This window comes from Siniperca chuatsi, linkage group LG21 (genome assembly GCF_020085105.1).
Source record: "Siniperca chuatsi isolate FFG_IHB_CAS linkage group LG21, ASM2008510v1, whole genome shotgun sequence".
Taxonomy (NCBI): domain Eukaryota; kingdom Metazoa; phylum Chordata; class Actinopteri; order Centrarchiformes; family Sinipercidae; genus Siniperca; species Siniperca chuatsi.
This window is the reverse complement of record NC_058062.1, coordinates 17,427,644-17,449,676: the sequence shown is the minus strand read 5'-3', so window position 1 is coordinate 17,449,676 and position 22,033 is coordinate 17,427,644. Positions and strand designations below refer to the sequence as shown.

Below are 22,033 nucleotides of genomic sequence, written 5' to 3'. Positions count from 1 at the left end.
TTTTTAAGCTTGAGTCATTAGAGGGTTCTGCCAAAATAAACTGCATTGAGAATTCAAGCTGTGATAAACATCAGCTGCCTGAGTCAAATTGATGTTGAGAGGAGAAAGGAGTGAGGGAGTGGGGCTAAGCCGAAATTATCCTTCCACATCAATTATCACACTTAAACTGTTAATTAGAGTTTACCACCCATCTGGTTTGGCTGGTGGGTTCATCATCTTTTCAGGCATTATGGCTTATGTTCAGTGTAATTTTGATCAGCTACAGTGTAACTGTTGGATTGCTTGTTGCCTATTGTATCCTCACCACTGACTGACTTTTGCATCCTGATACATTAGTCCAAAAGATGGTGAAGACTTCATACAATACATACACATTATCTAAGTCTAATTTTGTATACCTTGATTACTTTTGATACAACTCTTGCATCTTTTCAACGTTCCCAGTTATTCCCTACTTTTTAAAAGAATTAAAAATACTCACTTTTTGAAATGAAATTCTCAGTCCATGTAAACTTGGTACTCAGCGTTTCACTGCTGTAAACACATACCAGTGATTCTCAACCAGTCTAGACCACTGAGTCTCAAAAATATGTGGCAATACAGAATGGGTCAAGTGTTTTTTAATGCTTAACAATAAATATATTTTCTTGAAAAATCTAGAAAATGTAAAGTTTCAGTATGAGAGTTGGTGGTCTTGCAAGCTACAGTGAAGCCATGATCAGCCTCTTCTGTTGTTGTGTCCAACATTGAGTTTATCCCCTGGGGCGGAGGTGTAATGTGTGTCTGAAGCCACAGTCTCTACTCTATAAGGGAGGCTCCCCATGTGGTAACAGCCTCAAGCATTATTTTGATTACAAGAGTGTTACAAGCCTTTATTTACTGGAATTCAATGTAATCTCTTTCTCTGTTTCTGCATCGGGGTGGCACTCCCTGATCCAAGTCTGCAGCCTCCCTGCTGGGAGTAAAGGAGGTCAAACTCATTTCGATGGCTTTCATTTCTTTCTAGATCTGTTTTTGTAAAAAGTGGACTAGTGTGGGTCTTCACGCCCCACCACATCACACCCCCAAGTCTACCTGTGGTTTTAAATCTTTCTCTCCATATCCATCAGTCTAGGGCAGCCCAGTTATTCAACTTTGTGATAACACATTCGGGGTATTTAAAATTATTACACCAATACATAACCTACCTTTTTTTATTTTCCTTTTTTTTTTTTTTAAAGACTGTATCCCACAGTCCCTGCACACTGTCCTAGATACTGTTTTGGGGGGTGAATCAGTTTCTCCCCTGTGTAACATCTGGTGCCACCAAAGGGGTCACAGGACATGTACACAGTTGGCACTGACACACACACACACACACACACACACACACACACACACACACACACACACACACACACACACACACACACACACACAGATATGCTCAGGAATCACTTAGCATGTCTGCCATTACAGGCCATCTGTTCTCCCTGAGTTGTTTCACTGTTGTCTTATTTTTTGAGGGGGTGTGTGAGTTAGGCCCACCTGGTTGCTCAGTATTGTCTGCTAAAAATCACTGTTTAGGACTGACCAAGCCACCACCTCCACGGGGACTTTCAAGTCTTTTCCCATAGCAACTTTTTCAAGGGTCCAAATCTACAAATTCTGACATCTTTGGACATATTCATTCTTGGACAGAAATAGGTTTGGTGTGGTCATGAAGTTGCTAGATTTGTACAATTTGAGCAGATTTAAAAAAAAAAAAAAATATATATATATATATATATATATATATATATATATATATATATAGTTTCTCATCTTTCTCAGTCAGTGTCTGTACATGAACTGAGGCCGAATTTTATATTGCCCGCTGCAAATGTGTAACCCTATTGAGTTAAAAAGAACCACTTCCTTATCTGATCGTTCTGATTCTGTGGAATAATGAGTGATATTGTAGTGTGTGCTACTTCCGATCAGCGATGTGCTGTTTGGGTTCCTTAAAATGCTTATTTCCTGTTTGCTTTGGTCCACTTGCTCTTCTTACCAGTTACTTTGACTTTGCATATTACCAGGTACACTGTTGTAACTGATCACTTTCTGTGGTCTGATTAGATAACCAAACGGTGTTTGATGTTGTCATGGTTGCCATCTGGTGTACAAATAGACAGCAGAAGGGGCTCTATCAGTTTCATTAAACTTGGTGGCAGACCCAACAGGCTTTGGCCTCTGAGGTTCTGATGAAGCTTTATCTTGTCTATCTTTCTATCTGGCTGACCTGCCGCATGTTCAGATTAACTCACACTCCAGGGTAATCCCTGCTCCTGATTTATTGCAATCCTGTGTGGACTGCGCAGACATGTGGTTTATTTAGCTTCTTGTTTTCTCTGCCCTCACCATTAGTCTCCCTATGTACCTCACTCTCTACCTCCATCTCGTCTTACACAATAAGTCGGTCCTATGTACACATTATGCAACAATGACATCTTAATCATGGCTATTTCTTTCATCCACGTACTTAGTGTTATGCAAAGGATTTTCTTTGTGACATTCAGTTTTAGGTAGCCACGAAAGGGAAAGTAAGGATTTCAAACTAATCTCCTCATGGTCATCACTCCAAATCAAAGCAGAGAGCCAGCAAAAATCCATGTTTGCTGTGCTTTGGTGTATTCCAGGCATAATTTCTATTCATCTAAATAACAAAGATACTTAAACATGATTATAGAATGTAAAGGAAAAGAAGAAGACACCATGGCTTGGGAAGATGATTAATAGCGTTGAAACTCAGCAACCCTGTTTTATCAGATGGATTCACACAAGATATTGTGTAATTGCGTTTTACAGAGACGTACTGAATTATTAGTTATGGACCTGGGTCTCTTGTGAATGCCAGCTACCCATGTTTAGTGTCACACATGGGTGTGTGGGTGAAAGCACTAATATTTTTGTGTGTGTGTGTGTGTGAGGGAGAGAGAGAGACAGGGGGAGGAGGGAGTCTACAGTGGCAGCTGTGGAGGAGATGATCCCTGGCCTGGACCTTTGCCTCTCAAATAGAAACTCCTACAACTATTGTGGCTCAATCAGATTAAAAAGACAAAAAAAAAAACTGTCTTCAGAGAGAGGGAGGGAATGCACATCATCCACAGAAGTGCAGTAGCACAATTCTGGCTCAGCTTGGAACACAGAGACAGAGCTCAGTCAGACACAATGCTGCGGTTGTCTCCTCTCTGTATGGTTAAAAGAACTGCCAGCCAAGCAAATATTTTATTTCTGTTTTTCCTCATGGGCTGCCATTCTTTCAGTTTCGACAGCCACCAGATAGACCCGCAAGCAGTTCAAATGCCACTCCAAAGGCATGTCTTAACAGCCGAAATACACGGGGCTTGGACGCGGGTCGACACATCTGCCGCAGCAGAGTGCGTCCATTAAAGTCAACTGCACCCATGTATTTCGGCCGTAAGCCAACCCTTTTCACTGGCCTTTATTTGATATAATTACACACAGTTTCTCTTTCGAAACAGTCACTATTTTTGATATCAAGGCTGGTGGTCTTATCTTTTTTTAACCGGCTGAGCAAATGTCTCCTAATCATTTAAAAAGATAAATATGACTAAAAAATACTTGTCAAGTTGGTTACCACAGTTAGGATGGGTACTTATTGTATAATATGACAAGTTTCAGTGTTGTTTGAGATGTATATTCAGACTTATTCAGCTTAATTCAAAGTAGTGAGACATTGGGGGGAAATGTGCTTTCTTGCCAAAATTTAGATGAGAAGATTGATACCACTCTCATGTCTGTACGGTAAATATGAAACAGCAGCCAGTTAGCTTAGCATAAAGACTGGAAACAGCTAGCCAGGGTCCGTCCTGGAGTCACTGATGGTTACTTGGCAACTGGTCCGGCAGATAACCCACCTTTTTTAAAATGGCGAATTGTTGTTTTTGTACGGATTAAACAAACGCAATATAGTGTGTTAATAAGTGAGCTTTAGAGGTGCAGATTGTTACCGATGGACAGAGCCAGGCTAGCTGTTTCCTCCTATTTCCAGTCTTTATGCTAAACCAAGCTACAGCTGCTAGCATTATCCTTATATTTAATGGACACATATGAGAGTGGTATCGATCTTCTCATCTAACTCTCCACCAGAAAGCGAATAAGCATATTTCCTAAAATGTTGAACTATTCCTTTTTAAAATGGAATATGGTTTGATTCAACACTTACTGAAACACCTTTCATTGGCAAGTTAGTTACTCAGATGTCTGCCACAATGAGGGAAGTTTCTCTGTCACTGCAGCCGCTTATTTTGATTGAATATCATCGATCAGGTCTCACACATTGGCTGTCTCTTTGTTCAGCTACTCTGACTTCCATTCACATTAACACTGTGTTTTACTACTGCTAAGTTTTAGCTCTCTCTTTTTTAAGGAAACTAAATATGATGTCTAGTAGGTTGGGGCATTTATACTACAGGAATTAACACAGTATTTAATTCCTTTTGTTTAAAATATCATTATTGTCGAAGGCACGTTGACCAGTTTCATAATGAGATATATATATATATATATATATATATATATATATATATATATAAAAATACAAAAAGATTGGATTGTTTCTCTTTTTCTGGTTGAAAACCCCCTGATTTTACAGTGTTCCCCAATTTCAGAAACCAAACCTACAGCCAGCTGTTTCAAATTGTTTTGTGGTTTTCTGAAGTAGCAAACCTGCAAAGAACAATTCCATATATTTTTGGGATGAAGCCGGACTATTAAGTTTATATACAATGCATGTTCTGGTTATTGACAACATGCTGTACCGATTTCACTTTCAGTCATAATAACAGTAGCTACTAAATTCTGTTTTGTCTAAAAGATGACAATGTTTGTACTCGTTTGTACAAATCTAACAGCATTCATCATGTTGTAAAGAGGCTTAAAGTATCAAGGTAGTCAGATTGTTCAGATTCACCATTTTGCTGTATTGAGCTGGAAATGAGCCTTCGGAGCCATGCTGCCGTTTGCCCTGCTGTCAGCATCATTGAGACACGGTCATCCCACAACAACACAACAGTGTATGTGAACATATCTCTGACCACCAAAGACGAGACCCCAATTTGTTTCACTTGGATGTCAGCTGAGTTTTACTGTGTACTGTAATATTGCAGGTTTACATATGGAATGAAGCCTAAAACATTGTCATGTACACCAAAAAATGTAATCAGTAGTTGCAGATATTGAGTATTTATAATTCAGATATCTGCATCAGTCATTGAAAATGAAAGTTAGATTGGGATACCCCTAGTACAAACGGTGGCTTGTTTTTGAATCTTGGGGAAAATTCACTTAAGCATTCTAGCAATTCATATCAGATTAGGGTACAGTATACTGCAGCACCTGCTGTGCTCTATTATTAACTTAGGTTGGGTAATTATTTAAGGTTATTTAAGGCATGTTGCGCCATCTGCCAAAAGGACTCTCCTTCTCAACAATGATAAAATGCATTGTTAGGAGCCTTATGGTTTATCAGTGATATAATTTAACAATGAACAGTGAGAGATATAAGGCGGCTCTGTTTTAGGAGTGTTGTATTAACTATGAGACCATGATGAGTTTAAAAAAGTTACTTCTAATGCTTCTAATTTTCTTTCTGCTGCTTTCTTTATCGTGCAGAAAATGATTACAGAGTCAATCTACTTCACAACAGTGTACTTAGTTGATGTCAGTCTATTGAGAGTAATTCATCCAGTTAAGAAAGTTTCTTTTTTTGTTTGCTTTCCCTGAGGGAGGTCAGAGTGCAGGGTCAACTGAACGGCACTGCTGCAGCTGGTAGGGTTTCAAGGGCACTTCAGCGGAGTGGATGCTTGCCAACAAGTGGGCTTGAGCCTGGGTCTTGAGGATGAAGCATTGTCTCTCTGACTGCTTGGCAACTCTTCTACCTATAATCCTGTAGAAGAGCACATTTTGAACTCTCACATTATTTGTTGCTTTTATGTTTGATTTAAAGTGCCTCAGCTGCAAGTGGTGGAAGTGTTACTGTTTTGTTTGTGTGTGTATGTGTGAAGAAATTTAGTTTCTGCATTCCCATATATGGAGATCGCGCGCACGCGTGTGTGTTGTTGGCGGAAAGTAAAAGGGAGTTTGAAGTTCACAGTATCATTAAGGCCCTGACACAAAGTGGTCATTGGGTGTCAGCGGCCAATACTCACACATAGTTTTTGCAACGTGTTTGGCATGTTGGCACAAGTTTTCCTTCACAGACGGCAGTTCGACTGATGAATGTTGAATCCGTGGAGGCTGTCGGTGAAAGCAAGATGACTGAATGGCTGTTAATGACCCAATTTACTGTGGTTTCTTCTTATTTTTTGCATCTGCCTTTTTAGCCATGCTAGCGTCATAGCCCTGCGGAGTGCAGCCCACCACAGTCCACCACTTTGGTCCAGACTGAAATATCTCAACAACTTTATTTAAGGGATGGTTTAATGGATATCTGTAAAATTGTATCTCAAGAGGATGTATTCTACTGACTTTGGTGATCCCCTGACTTTCCCTCTAGCAACATCATTGACATTTGTGGTTCAGAGTGAAATATTTTGACAACTTGTGAATGGATTGCTGGAGAATTTGCTACAGATATTCAACGTCCCCAGAGGACCTATTACTTGGTAAAAGTTTTCATTTTAATTCAGTGAATTATTTTAACAATCCACTTGATGTATTGGCATTAAGTTTTGTACACATTCATGGTTCCCAGATATTATATCTTACTGATCCCTTGATCTTTCTTCTAGCACCATCATCAGGTCAAAATTTCATTTTGTCCAATACTTTGGTCTATGACCAGATACCTGGGAAACTAATGACATTCCCATCAGCCTCAGCTGTACTTTATGTTCAGTGCTAATTAGCAAATGCTAATTGTAGATTGTATGCGTTTGGTCGGTTTGGTGTGTCAACCAAAGGCTAAGGCCCTTTGTTTGAGACATGGCTCAGACAGTGCCACATTGACTAGTGTAAACACGCTCGCCCTGTCTGGCTCACATCACAGATGTACCCCGATATCTGTAAATCCACTGTGTTACACATGCACATACACATATAGACGACCCCCACCCTTCCCCCCACTCCTGATTTCAACCTACTTGTGTTTTTGGTCCAAGGCCACTCCCTGATCCAGTAATGTTGGTCTTGTGCAGGGTTAGCAGCTGGGGAAGGCCGGTGACAGCTGGCATTCTGCAGGCTCACTGGAGCAAATAGACCCAGGCCACTCACACTACACAGGGGCCAGTTGGACAGCTGTCTTGGCCTGGGTTAGTGGGAAATTATGAATTTAAGGGGAAAGGAAGGCAAAGAAAAAAAATTGTGATTCAGAAAATAGAGGGACAGAGGAACAATGTCGGAGTCTAAAATGCTTAGAGGATTGTCAACGGTGTTTTTTGTCTGATGTTTTCTCACTCCAGTGATGCTGCATTAAGGATCGCTTGCGTGCCTTGGCCAAAAAAGTTTTTTGCCTTTTTAATTACGCAGATGAGTTGAGATCAAAGACAGTGAAAGAAATGGCTTTTTACAAACTTGACTCATGTAATTCTTCTGAGTAAAACTGATTCATTCTTCAGTACAGGATTTTGTCTGACTGGATGAGAGGGACAGCTTGGTTGCGTCCTTTTCTGTTGCTTTTAAGGCTTTATACCCTGCTGGTCTGTGGTGGCCATAAATCAGGCTGAGATTATCAAAAGGGCATTCACTTACGAAGGACATTTTTAAATCGCTACTGAGAAGAAAAACATCTAACATTTCAAGTTATGAATGGAACAACACTCATGGGCACCTTTTTTTTTTTTTTTTTTTTTTTTTTAAGATAGATCAGCTGCTGCAGCGTGAAGGTTAATTTCTTTCTGCACGACCCATCTCTCTTAAGCACACTCAAACATAGACAAAGAGGCACATACATATTGACTTGGACACACATCGATACACCTGCACTGTAGCCATACTTTGTCAGACATGAATGCCCTCACAGCTGTCTGTGTCACAGAGGTGTACCGCTAAAATTCGTTAGGATTAGGAGCAAGCGTTTTAAATAGTATTTGTTACAATATTTATTTGCCTGCTGCTCTCCTCTACTGTTAGTTTTGTAGTTTTCCAATATTTACCAAGCAGATCTCTGACATACAGTACATGTACCTTCTGAAGTCACAGGAAATTAAATGACTTAAAACTAAATTTAGGAGGTTGGTTGCTTTCCATTGTTGACATTTGTATGTGGCACTAACCTGAATGACTCTTCTTTGTCTTTTTGTCAACTCCAGGTATTAAATGAAGAATGTGATCAGAACTGGTACAAGGCAGAGCTAAATGGAAAAGACGGCTTCATCCCAAAGAATTACATAGAGATGAAAGCCCATCCGTAAGTATTAGGCATACCAGCTTCTCTAATGTCCGTTTTTAATTAGTCTTTATCTGTGAAAGTGTGCTATATATTGTACATGTCATACAATATAGATATAATTTAAATATATACATCTATGTTAAATAGAAAAATGTGGTGATTTTTCTTTTCTGCCTCTACTGAAAAATTAATTTGGCCATATTAACTGTCAGTTGCTCAGGTTGAGTAAGCTTGAACTACAACTGCCCCGTTCACTCTTAGGAGACGTGATTGTATGAGATGCCTTGGCCAAGTGCGCGCTGAACCACTTCAGAGGCAGGATCCTTAGAGGACATTACGTCTGGACCTGCGTTCAGTGCCAAATTAGCTCTCTCTTTATTAATGTGCTCAAGGCCTCTTATGCTTAATTGAATATTGACCTTATTGCATCATTGCTGGGTTGCTATCAGATGTACCTTCTCTTTTTTTTTGCAGGGGGAGGATGTCATTGTATTCGTACCAACAATACTCAAGTGTTTACAGTCTTTATTATGGTTATGGGGAATCAATATTTAGCTCTGCCTCATACATCTGTAACACTGAACCTCTCATAATCGATATATTGAAGGTTCTCAAGGGGGTTACCACTTTTATGCAAAGTTTTCAACACATTCATACTGAGTCCAATGTTTTCTGCAAAATAATATAGTACATACAGAAAGGTAGCAAAATAATCTAATCTAATTGTCTCATTATTAAAAAGCACTGTCTTCCTTAAAGGGACAGTTCACCCCAAAATCAAAAATCCATATTTTTCCTCTCACCTGTAGTGCTATTTATCCATCTAGATTGTTTTGTTGTGAGTTGCCGAGTTTCGGAGATATCGGCCGTAGAGATGGCTGCCTTCTCTCGAATATAATGGAACTGGATGGCACTCGGCTTGTGTTTATGAACTTGAACAAACGATTTATTTGATAGTTAAAGTATGGCTGAACCCATTCTTAAAACTTGATTTCAGCACATAATAAGGTCGTTGACTGTGTGTGTTCCCCCAGCCCCAATACTTGTCTCTGTCCAGGTTGTCAGCCTGTTTGAGGTTCATGCCATGTGTCCTACAGCCCTAAATCTCTTCTGCTCTGTTGTTGTTTTGTGAGGAAAGCTGCATCATGTATATGCTCTCCATCAGTTGACTGATTGTTTTGCTGTTTGCTTTCTTATTTGCATGTTAACATAGAAGCAGTGTAAAAGCAGTATAATGCGGGTGCTGTCAATGGAAACTCAACACTTCCAGTACCTGCTTTTCAAAGTGAATGTAATTCTGTATGGCTTTTACTGTGAAATAGCCAGCAGACCAAATTTCCACTAAGCCTAGATCCCAGATGAAACCCAAATCAGACTTCAGTGATTGTGAGAGGTTGTCTAATGTCTTATGTTGCTTGCCTTAATGGGCTCCATTATGTGTTATGTTGTGTAAGTGTTATCACATCCTACGACGTCATCAAAAGCCACTTTTCCCTTTTTTCCTTTTACACTGTGATTCAGTAAAGTGCAACCTGTGTGAATTGACTTCTGTGAAATAGTTTTGCACCTTGTTTCTATGTAGAATGTAGATTTACTGTAAATTTTTTTATTTTTTTAAGAAAACAACCCAGTACAGTAATGGACTAGAAATGGTGGTGACGGGGCAATGAAGAGTCTGGAGTTTTCCTTTGTCCCCCATTGCGGTGACAAAGTGCCATCTGAAAGCACCAGGCACCCACACGGCCCAACAGACATGCACACACAGCTGTGCTATACAGCAGAGCACAATAGAGAGTGGCTGTGTTTTAAGTCAGAGTCCTTTCTGTTGGTACACCCTGCTCAACAGTAATTGTGTTTTTGTAGCTAATGCTTAGGTTTGTGTGACAGTCAATTAAGAATAAGAGTGTTAGAGCAGCATGAATGCTTTCAAACAGGGAAAGAGACTCAGGCTTGCCAAGCACAGATACAAAGCACATCAAGAGTTGGCCATTTCATTATTGATTTTCACCTACGTGTAAAGGAGCCAAGATGTCATCTTTTGGCTGACTGTACTTTTTAATTATTTACACAAGTAAAGAGCTTTCAGTCGCTATGTCTCGCATTTGTCTCTCCCCTTCTCCATCCATCTTTGTTGCTCTCACTTATTCGCTCTGTCAGGGCTTTCTCACAGTGATATATTGGTAACAAATATACATCTAAAAATAAATGTCTGCCACTTACAAGTGATAGAATATTTACAGACTTTAAATGTCAAATTATATCATTTTAATGTCATTTTCACTGCTTCTCTAATTAGAGACTGTAACTTTATCTGGAACAAAATATTTATTTTTTGCGTTGGCTTTGCCACTATAATTAGATAATGACTAATCTACTTCCTGGTATATAGATGGACAGTGCAGATTCATAGGACTGGTCAGTGCTTGTGTAACTTTTTCCTTACTTCCTGGTACAGTATTGTCTCTCTTGTTGGTGGTAGAGTGCTCTCTATGCGTCTACGCAGTTGCCATATTGAAGAGGTCAAGATCCGCTAGTAAACAAATACAATGTGCGTCCTCGATCGGTTTTCGCGACTAGAAAGCATTAATCCCAATCGCATATTTTAACTGAATATTGGCGTTGATAATGATTGGTGTCTGATCAATCTGGGCATCTCTACCTCATGGGTGTGAATGTGAATGTCTGTGTGTTTGTTTATGTGTGTTAGCTCTGTGATGTACTGACAATGTCAAAAGTGTACCCTGTATCCTCTTGCACAGTGCATGATGGGCTAAGTCCCCCAGCATACCTTGAGCACAATAAGCACTATAAAAGAAAAATGGACTGTCATTGCACTGCCTTAACACTTTTCGGATATGTTGTGCATTATCAGGCAGTGTTGTGTTCATATGTTCATAAGTATGGGTATTTGGATTGTTTGAGAAAACATTTCTATAACAGTTCTTATAGACTCCGTGGATCCAGTCTATGCAAGAAAAAGGCTAAGTGGTGGCTTCGGGTCAGCTTAGTCAATGCTTACTTGTACCTGTTTTCTTTTTTTTTTTTTTTTTTTTTTTTTATTTTTGCATTTTTTAATTTTCACAATGAACAAGATAACAACTGGTAGGGTGCTACAAATACAGATCTTCCATTTGTTTCATATATTTGAGTGGGTTACATAGTTGGTCCATTTCCACCATCGTAATTTACATTTATGTGCATCCAATCTCAGGTCGTGGGTCATTTTTTCCATTGTAAAAATTTCCGCCATGATATTCTTCCATTGGTCCAGACTCAAAGGCTTACTTTTCAACCAATTCCTCGTTATAACTTTCTTACTTGATATCAGCATCACTTTGAATAGATGAATGTCTTCCCCTCTAACAACATCTTTAGTTAACAGGCCTAAATACAGAGTCTGTGGGTCATTCGATATTTTGTAACCCAAAATCTTTTCCATTTCTATTACAATAGATTCCCAGTAGGGGCGAATTTTTATACATGACCAAAATATATGAGAATGATTGACATTGACATCCCCGCAGAGTCTCCAACACTGTTGGTTTTTTTTAACTGTTTGCTTTTAATGAGGGGTGTAATAAAGTATCTCACCAAGTTCTTCCAGCCAAATTCTCTCCATTGTCTGGAGCTAGTAGAAGTTTGTTGTAAAAGACAGATTGAATGCCAATCATTCTCTGACAGTTTAAGCTGCAGTTCTGCTTCCCATTTCTGTTTTATGTATAGTGAGTCAAACCTATTGCAATTTTGTAGACTTTTATACAGCCTGGATACAATTTTCAAAGGTAAATGTCTGTAAGCCCCTGTGACCATATCAATTAGTTCACTGCCCTCTTGAGAAAGGTGATTTTCAATGTCTGTATTATAAAGATGTCTTAGTTGGAAATACCTAAATAAATCAGAGTTTTCCAAGTCAAATTCTCTTTTCAAGTTTTCAAAAGATTTAAACTTTTTTCCGTCTGTTAATGTACACACTGCAGTGATTCCCTTGTCAATCCATCATGTAAATGTGCTATCCATCTGACCACATTTGAATTTTGGAGAATACAATGGCCAGATCAACAATTTACAATCCTCCTCCATTTTGTATTTATTCATTACATCCCACCAGATCTTAATTGTTGTATCTACTATAGGATTTGGTTCTATAAGTTGGTTAATTGTTTTCTCACCCAACCTTGCTTGTGGCTGACATGATCCGTAGTTAAGCTCAATGTGTTTCCATTTGGAGTAATATTCTGGTGAGCACCAGAAAATTATTGTACCTGTTTTCTACCTCCTCCAGGTGGTTCTTCGGGAAGATTCCCCGGGCCAAAGCAGAGGAGATGCTAAACAAACAGAGGCACGACGGGGCCTTCCTCATCAGAGAGAGCGAGAGTGCACCAGGAGACTTCTCCCTCTCTGTGAAGTAAGAAGCATTCAGGGGAAACGATTCACACTCGCACTGTTTTCTATAAATACAGCTGACCATTATCCTTACATCAATGTACAGTTTCCCCACGACTGATCAGGTTCATAAGTTTCCGTACTTGGAATGCCTGAGTCATCAGCACGGCTTCTTCCTTATTCTTGTCAAGTCTCAGTGCTGCCCTCTGGTGAAGTGTTTGCCAGTTTATCATTTGTATTGTGCGTTGGACATCAGCCCTATGAGTACTTACTGTTTTAGCTGACACATACAGAGCTCATTTCCTCTTATCGGTCTCTCCATTCTGACCTTCCCAAACGACAGTTCAGATCAGTTCACAGCAGGTTACATGTAAAGTTGATGCTAAGATATGGATCTTAATTACTGTCTGGACTGTCCTGATTTCATTTAGTCAGCTAGTATTGAATGTCAGTCTGTTACTGGCATGACTGATTCATTTGACTAACACTTACCAGTCTGTCACAGACACGTCTAATCCATTTGATAAGTGAGGTAAATTTGTGAGTTCCACCACATGTATTTTAAATCTGTGTTTTGCCTTCAAAAACAACTATAGATGGCTGTCAGAATTTGTACCTTTTTTGTACTCTTAAATGTTGCTGCAGATCCCCTCCTCATAGTTTTCCTCTCTGTGACCTTGTGCAGGTTTGGAAATGACGTCCAACACTTCAAGGTTCTTCGTGATGGGGCTGGAAAGTATTTCCTATGGGTGGTGAAGTTTAACTCCCTCAACGAGCTGGTAGACTACCACCGCTCCACCTCAGTCTCTCGCAATCAGCAAATCTTTCTGCGAGACATAGAGCAGGTCCCCCAGGTAGGAACTGACATCCTTAAGAGTGAACACACTCTGACAATATGCCGCAACATGGTCTCTTTTTAAGATTTTTTACAGAATGATATGGTATAATAACTATTAAGAGGTGAACACGTGGTTTATTTTGAGGATATAATTGAATGTACCTTTCAAACTTACTAGCACCATACATGCTCATATAGATTTGCCCCTCCCCCCCAATCTAGATCACTTGTGAGAAAGCTAAGTCCTTAACGCTGCAGAACCAGCATGCTGGTTGTCTGCATAACCACATATGAACAAACTGCAGCAATGTTGTCTGCAGAAATGTCTTTGGAAACGTCTAGTCTCTGAAAAGCTCTCTCTTGTTGTTGGTTACTATGATTTCTGATGGTGTTCAAGAAAAGTAAGTTAGTAAAACCGAATTATGCTCAGGGAGAAACAGAATGAGAATCCCCCTCTAAGATGTATGTGTTTTATAAATACTGATGGGGCCTTTAAAGCCAGCTACATTCAGTGATCACAATAGGTGTGTGAGTGCATTGATAGTTTGAAAAAAAATATGATGCTATTAAAACTACAGATGACTTGATAAAGCAGTGAAGAGACTATCATTCAGTGTGTCATCCCGTCCTCAATTTGACATTAAATAACTTAACATCCTGTTCTTCTAAAAAGTAACTTACAAATGTAACATTGTCTCTCAGTTCAGTTCTCCTAAAAAGTACAACATACTACTTTAAGATATAGATATAATTCCTGCTGTGGGTTAAAGAGTTTCGGGGTAGATTATGTTTAAAAATATCTGCATTGTGCTGAGAATTCAATTGAATATACAAAATAGTTTTTTATATGCACCCAATTTAATCGGTTGGTTCACCCTGGAGAAAGATAGCTGCCATAACACAACAACAGAGACACCCGCAAACAACATGCTCCTATTGTTTTACTATATACTTCATTTTTACAAGGCTAATTAGAAAAAAAGAAATTGGTAAACAGGTGAAAATATACATGTCATTTATTGTATCCATGATCAGGTGTCTGGTCAGCTGACGCAGTGAGAATCCTTTAACCCCTTGAACTCAAACTAATATCAACAGTGTTTTTTCTGAGTGACTGTGATGCAAAGCTACAATGCTATTCTCTTTGAGTTCATACTAACACTTTTGCATTAATCTCATTCAGTAGAAATCCTCTGGGTGACTGACCGGAGTAGCTTAGCTTTTAGTGACCGGACATCTGTCACATAGATGTTTGTTTGCAGTTCTAAATTAGTGCGCTAGTATTAAATTGTAGGTAAAGACAGCAACAGTGAGGCTTAGCTAAAGGGCTTAGAGCTAGTATTACTTGTGTAGCCTATTTAAAAAAAAATAAATAAATAAATAAACATAATAGCTTCTCAGTAAAAACCATAAAGATTTAATTTCAAATGTGTGTGGTATTTGCGTGAATCTGGCCATGGGTAGGAGGAGGAAGTTAGCTAAAGTGAAGCTGGTAGCCTGCATGCCCGAGGGACAGCTGCAGGGGAAAGAAGAGAGGAAGTGTGACCAAAACCACACAGCAAATAAAGGAGAGAGAGAGAGAGAGAGAGAGAGAGACAGCCTGTGTCTGTGAGAGAGCGCCATGTAACATTATCGCCACTAGAAAGACAGTTATAATTATATTTTGTAGCAGGATGCAGCACTATTGTTTAGTCCTGTTTCCTGTGTATTCCTGCGGCTGATCAAGATTTGAGAGCAACCACTGAAATAGTTTTTTAATTACAACGTACACTGCAACGTACAACCCACGTGTCGTACTCTGGAGTATTCATAGTGGAGAATTGATGACGTGAAAGTTAGCCAGAATATTGCATAGGGTTACTTCAACCAAGGTCACTGTTAACTCAGAAATCAGACTGAATGTCTCAGTATTTTTATTCTGTCACATTTCATCCCTGTTTGTTTTAATCATCATATTACACCTTTACTAACCTGTTTTACAACCTCTTTTTCCTTCCTCTGATTGCACAGCATCCCACATATGTGCAGGCGCTCTTTGACTTTGACCCCCAGGAGGAAGGAGAGCTGGGTTTCCGACGCGGCGACTTCATCCAAGTCCTGGACAACTCTGACCCCAACTGGTGGAAAGGAGGCTGCCACGGCCAAACGGGCATGTTCCCCCGCAACTACGTCACGCCTGTCAATCGGAACATGTAAACAGTCAGACCATGTAAACAACAACAAGAACAACCACAACAGCAACCACCATCACCACCACCGCCGCCGCCATCATCATCTTCATCATCATCATCGTTCTTGATCTCATCAGCCCCCCATCCAACCCCCAACCACCCCTCCACCCCTCTTCGCCATCCCACGATAACAGGAGCAGACAGGAAGAGCGCAAACAACCGAAAGAGAGAGAGAGAGAGAGAGAGATAGCACAGGAGTAGTGCTGTAGTAGGTGTCGCTGTGTGGGTGGCAGCTGAGCAAAATCAACTTTAACTTGTGCTGAGAATGTTCGCCTCCTTAGTGAACGCCTCGGTGAGGATTGAACCGTCTTTGAGGGAAATCTAAATGCAGAGAAACTAAAGAATAGTGCACCAACCGTGAAGATAACCAAATGATTCTACCGCTCCCACAGCTACTTCTGTCTTCTCCTTAACTTCTTAACATTCTGCCTGTTTTTTTTGTTTGTTTTTTTTTTTGTTTTGTTTTTTTGTTTGTTTTTTCTTTGCCGCATGTTGTTTTAATCACCTAAATGAAATGCCTACCGATAAACCCTAACTCTGTTTTAAAGAAAAAATAAATAAAAAAATATAAAAAAGAAGAAATGGTTTTAAAAATGTACAAAAAAGAAGAGAGACACAAAAGATGCAATCTGCAGTACAGCAAGTTTCCATGTCTGAGATCATTTGGCACGTGAGCATTGTACATCAGCCATTGGCTGTATAAATAAATCAACTATAGAGAGAATCCATTTTTTAAGAATATATATTATATATTTGTATGTGTTTTGTCTGTTTTACCTCTCATCACAAATTGTATTTTTTTCCATTTGTAAATTATGTTCAATCTTTTGTTAGTCTGGATAAGACCTAGTAGCTCTAGAATGTGCTGAATTGTCAGTCTTTTTTTTTTTTTTTTTTTTTTTTTTTTCCTGAATCTATCTGAGGGCTCTCAGATAATACAGCATGATATTTAAGGGGTCACGAATTCCATTCAAAGAGGTTTGTCTTATCTACAATGCAAGGAAAGTAAAGTTAGTTCTCTGAGAAGAAACTAATTGCGTCAGGAAGCTAATGTTGACCAGCGAGTAGAGCCATGGATGCTGCAAGAGCTGTTGTATTACGAAGCCCTGTGGTAAATGTCAGCCACCTTTTCAAAGCCAATGTATTTATTGCAGCCATTTTACTTGGGCAGTGAATGTAGCTGACTGAGTCCATTGACATTAACATGAGGGAAGCAAGGTCGGAGAACTGAACTACACAACCATGCAAGGGATTTTTAAAAGACATGCTGAAATAGTAATGTTGTCAATATTCATTTCTAAAGAAAATTACATATGGAGGATATGTACAGGTAGTTAACATGCATATTCACAAACACTCATTATATGCATGAATAAGCAGACGCTCTCCTCCTTGTTATACCTGCACGTAGCAAAGAGGCGGAGTTTGGATAATCACATTGTGTAATCACCAGTGCAGATCTGCAGCTGGCACAGATTAACAGTTGAAACTGAGAGATTGTCTTTTATGCTAAAAGTTGAGAGATCAGCGTAAATGATGTAAAAGTTGTTTTGTCCTTGTTTTTGTTTTTATGTTTTTTTTTTGTTTTTTCTTTTGTCCAATGTGGCGTGTGGTCAAGCACTTTTTTTTTTGTCAAACATTTTGATTTCTGGTTTGGTCCAGTGTGTTAGCGTGCGTGCGTTTGTTTACTGTGTTTGTGTTTTCTTGTTCTCTCTGGATAGTGCCTTTCTCTCTGGTGTTTCAGTGTCTCCGACCTGCTACTTTGAGCCCCCTCCCTTTACGGGGCCTGCCAGTCCTGCAGTGAGAAACAGTGTATATAATCCAACCTGCCCTACCCAATAATGAACCCCCCTTTCCCCCCTCCTACATCACCCCGCCTTCACCTTTATCCTCACCAACATGGAACTCTTCTTATTTAAGTGTCTTTCGCCTTGTCTTACCTAATGATACTGTTTTGTTTTTGCTCTTTTTTTATTTGCATATGTTTGGTTTGGTTTTTTGTTTTTTTGGTTTTGTTGTTTTGTTTTTTGTTTTTTTTTTCAATTAATAAAATGCAATTATTAAAAAATGAGAACCATTTTGTTTTTTGTGGTGTCTATTTTAGAACAGACTTAGCTCATGGACTTGAGTGGTAGCTGACTCATAAATTCACAAACTCACTTACTCATTTTAGTTTAGCAGGCTGCAGATTCTCCACAAGAAGGAGCTGTTCTGTCATTGTCAGAATTGCTCTATGTGTGCCAAGCTGGGCCATCGTTATAGCTACTGTTTTCCTAGTATGTATGTATTTGAGATTTTACATTTAAAGGAATAGTCTGACATTTTGGGAATACGCTTATTCGCCTTCTTCCAGAGAGTTGAATGTGGAGATCATTCATTATTGAAGTATCTAACATGAAAGGGAGTCTACGAGTGTTTTTACTACGACTTGAGGGTACTTAGTGAGAAATGAACTTTTGTTAAACCGTAGCCACAAGCTGTAGCTATAGTAGCAAGAAAAGATAGGAGTCATATTGTCAGCCAATAGCCTCAGTTACACAGTAATGTGTACATGTATATCTAAAATTAGCTATCAGGAGCTACTTGTCATAGCAGCGAAACCCCCTGAGTGAAGGCAAGGCTGCGTTTTGTTGCTTATGAACTCAAAGTTTCATTTGTAAGAGGAAAAAACAGGTTCTTTTCTTAATGCATCACCCCACCTTCTAGGCAGCCAGTGGTTTCTATACATGCTGGTGCAGTATGATAATCAGCTTGCAGACTTGGAGCTTGCTTGTGATGAGTAATCCATCACAAGTGAATATCAGGTGCGCTATGGTTTTTGGCAGAACTGCTGTTGACAGCACAGATTGTTTTTCGTCTCTGGGTGGTGGTTGTGTGTTTGTGGGCACCTTTTAGAAAAGCAGGATTTGAGAGCTGCATTCATTAGCTCAAACCTGAAAACAAAAATGTCGCAAAGAGAACAGCTTTTTCTCAACATCTTTTCAGATAAATCCAGCACCCCAACCATAATGATCATCACTGTGAAGACTGCAGGTTTATTTTTATTTCTTGCTGAAACGGGAGTCACGGGAAAAATACAATCAAAACAGTACAGTATGCTTATTTGACTTGTAATAAAAAGGCAAAAACATGCACCCATACAGTCATATAAGAGATTTGTCCTTTTTGACATTTTAACCTTAGATGATCTTGCCCATCCAGACACAGTTTAATGATATTGCCTGTTATGCTGGCGTTGTATTAAATCATCTATATAATCTGAACATGCACAGGAAATCTGCATACTACAGGATTAGCATCTTCGACCGAAAGGGAATTCCTCCAGACAACAGAGCAGTGGCAATGAGTCAGTCGGTGGGTTTAGTTAAACGCCAACTCTATAAATAAGGCCACATTTCATTATGAAACCTGTTATGAAAGTGTCTCTTTCTCTGGAGGTGCAGATGATGTGCATGTGTCAGTTGATCTGAAGAAGCAGTGAAGAGGAAGCTGATGATTTCATTTCTTGAAGGGAAGCCCGGGGCGCTCTGCATGCAGCACTCTGCTGCAGCCAAGTGAGATCTTTAACATCGAGTTAGCCACGGTCTGGTGCACTGTCTGCTCCACATTTTGACTTTTAGCACTCAGAGTACCACTTTTGCTCTTCTCTTCAATCTGGCGCCCCTCTGCCTTCATTTTTGTCACCGACTGCCTTAAGCAGACACTGTTACATCAGTGTTGCTGTCCTCTTTCTAGCCCTCTCATCTGGAATGTATTCTAGTTATGGAAGATATCTGCTCCAGTTCTTCTATTCATCATCATGACATTTACCAGCAATGTTGGCACGGTGGTCTCCGTTGACCACTGGTGGCACTGGCAGTTATTCAAATTAAATGAATATAAGAGATTTCTGATGTACACTATGTATATAAAACTATATAAAATATTAAGTCTCTCATAATTGTGGGAGGTTCTTCTAAAGTGTAAGGCGTAAGCATAAACTCAGGGGTGTTGCATCAAGTTTGACTAGGCTGCTTGCCATATGGTGCTGCTACAGTAGTCGACAACAGCCACGGCAGCATTAAAAGCCTGCTGCTCTCCACTGTGTTCGGACATTTTTTAAGATGATTTGAGGATTTGCAAGTGAGAAGGACATTTCGTGCAGAGTTGAGAAGATTATTATCAGCGTGTGAACTAGTGACCTGTTTGTGCCAGTCCCTCAGCATCATATTTATAGAGATATTTTGAGTTCAGTCTAGACACATGGTTATTTATAGATAGATAACATTCGAGGTAAATAAAAAAGATGTCTGGATTTGGTAGGTGTAAGAAATAAACCCATTTTGTGAAAAGGCATGTGCAGTAGGAGGTAGACATTAAAATAAAAAATAAAGGCAGAGATGCAAAACGACTACAAAGAGACGCAAGATGAATAAAAAGAGACACAAAACAACTACAAAGAGACACAAAACGACTACAAAGAGATGCAAGATGATGAAAAGAGACGCAAGATGATGAAAAGAGACACAAAACAACTACAAAGAGACACAAAATGACTACAAAGAGACGCAAAACGACTACAAAGAGACGCAAAACGACTACAAAGAGATGTAAAACGACTACAAAGAGACACAAAACGACTACAGAGACACAAAACGACTACAAAGAGATGCAAAATGACTACAAACATGCAAAATGGCCACAGAGACACATTTGTAGTCGCTTTGCGTCTCTTTGAGTGAGGGTGTCTTGCTGCTATGTAGGAGGGGTGGGGAGCCTTTTACACATCTGTAAATGTGAGTCTTTACCCACTCTGACTGTGTCCCTCAGCTTTAGTCTATTTCTGCCCATGTTTTCTGTTGTTAATAATGTCACCTGGGTGGGCAGCAGTCTGCCACAGTTTGAACTCATGGAAACAATTTGTGTCCCTGTGTGGGTGTCTGATATGTGATAGAGTTATCAGATCACTTGTTTCAACTGTGTGAGTGCATTCATTTAACTCACATGCAAAGGTTGAGACTTTCCATCTCACTCCCTAATGGCAAACACAGGTAGATGAGCTCAAACACACTTTGACACACTCCTGGCCCAATGTTGACCTTCGGGGCTGTTTTGTGGGAATCTGCAATACAAAAGTTGCATTCAAAGCCTAAACTCTCCCAAGCCTCCAGAATTATCCCTCATATTCCGTCTTAACATTGTAGTGAGGCAATTTAACCACTCTTCACGCAAATAGTCTGTGTATTGCAAACTTTGGGTTCTTTGTAACCCTGCCAATCTGTTACTGCTGCTGCCAAACATCTCACAAATACCTAAAGTTCAGACAGGTGCACAGCACTGACAGGTGACATGTGGGAGGAGAGCTCAGCCTGTAATTTCACTCTCCAGCATTAAAACAAATAATTTCACTCTCTAGCATTAAAACACAGCATCAGACAAACATACATTTATGGTATATTACTACCACCTACTGGCTGATCACCACACTACCTGGAAATGTACACACACACACACACACACACACACACACATATATATATATATATATATATATATATATATATATATATATATATATATATATATAGAGAGAGAGAGAGAGAGAGAGAGAGAGAGATTATATAAAATGATATACAGCCTACTATGAAACAATAAGACAGCACATAAATGTTAAGACACAGAAAATAAAGTCAAAATACTGCTAGACTATTATGCTAGACTGCATAATACATCTATCACATATACCAAATCATGACATGTCTATAAAATACAAAACATATTCTTTTAAAGTATACATTGGTCATATAGCCTACTATATTTCTTTAGTGCATTACAAAGCATTCCCCGTCTTGCTGAATTAATTCAACCAGTGTGTGACAAAGTACATAGAGTCTTGGCCTTTTAAACACAAAACAACATTTGCCTGGAACGCTTATTCTCCACCATTTTATACAGTCTATGGTCTCCACTCGTGGTTAAAAATGTATTTTTGGTAGTTTTGAAATTGGACTCACTTGCAATGCCGTGCCGCTAAGCAGTGGGGGGCGCTGTTTCATTACTTTAAACCATTACAGTGGGAAGTCCAGTCATTGAGCTGAGCCAGTGTTGCTTTGTTAGCATGAACACGACATGCCGCCCGCAGATGGTGGGAAGGAGCAGCTTTGCTGCTATATGTTCAGCACTATGGTTCAAAAGCGCTATCGGAGCAAAAGAGCACTAAAACAACTTTCA

At 39.5% G+C, this 22,033-nt stretch overlaps 1 protein-coding gene across 1 annotated transcript in view; it reads left to right on the top strand.

Annotated features, from left to right (window-relative positions):
• grb2b (growth factor receptor-bound protein 2b) overlaps nt 1-17,670 on the top strand; it is a 28,838-nt gene extending 11,168 nt beyond the window's left edge. The window contains exons 3-6 of the mRNA XM_044182397.1: nt 8,292-8,389; nt 12,654-12,776; nt 13,440-13,608; nt 15,603-17,670. Coding sequence (XP_044038332.1) covers nt 8,292-8,389; nt 12,654-12,776; nt 13,440-13,608; nt 15,603-15,788 — 576 coding nt within the window. The 3' untranslated portion in view covers nt 15,789-17,670. The remainder of the gene's footprint in view (nt 1-8,291; nt 8,390-12,653; nt 12,777-13,439; nt 13,609-15,602) is intronic.
• Nucleotides 17,671-22,033: the final 4,363 nt, after the last annotated feature.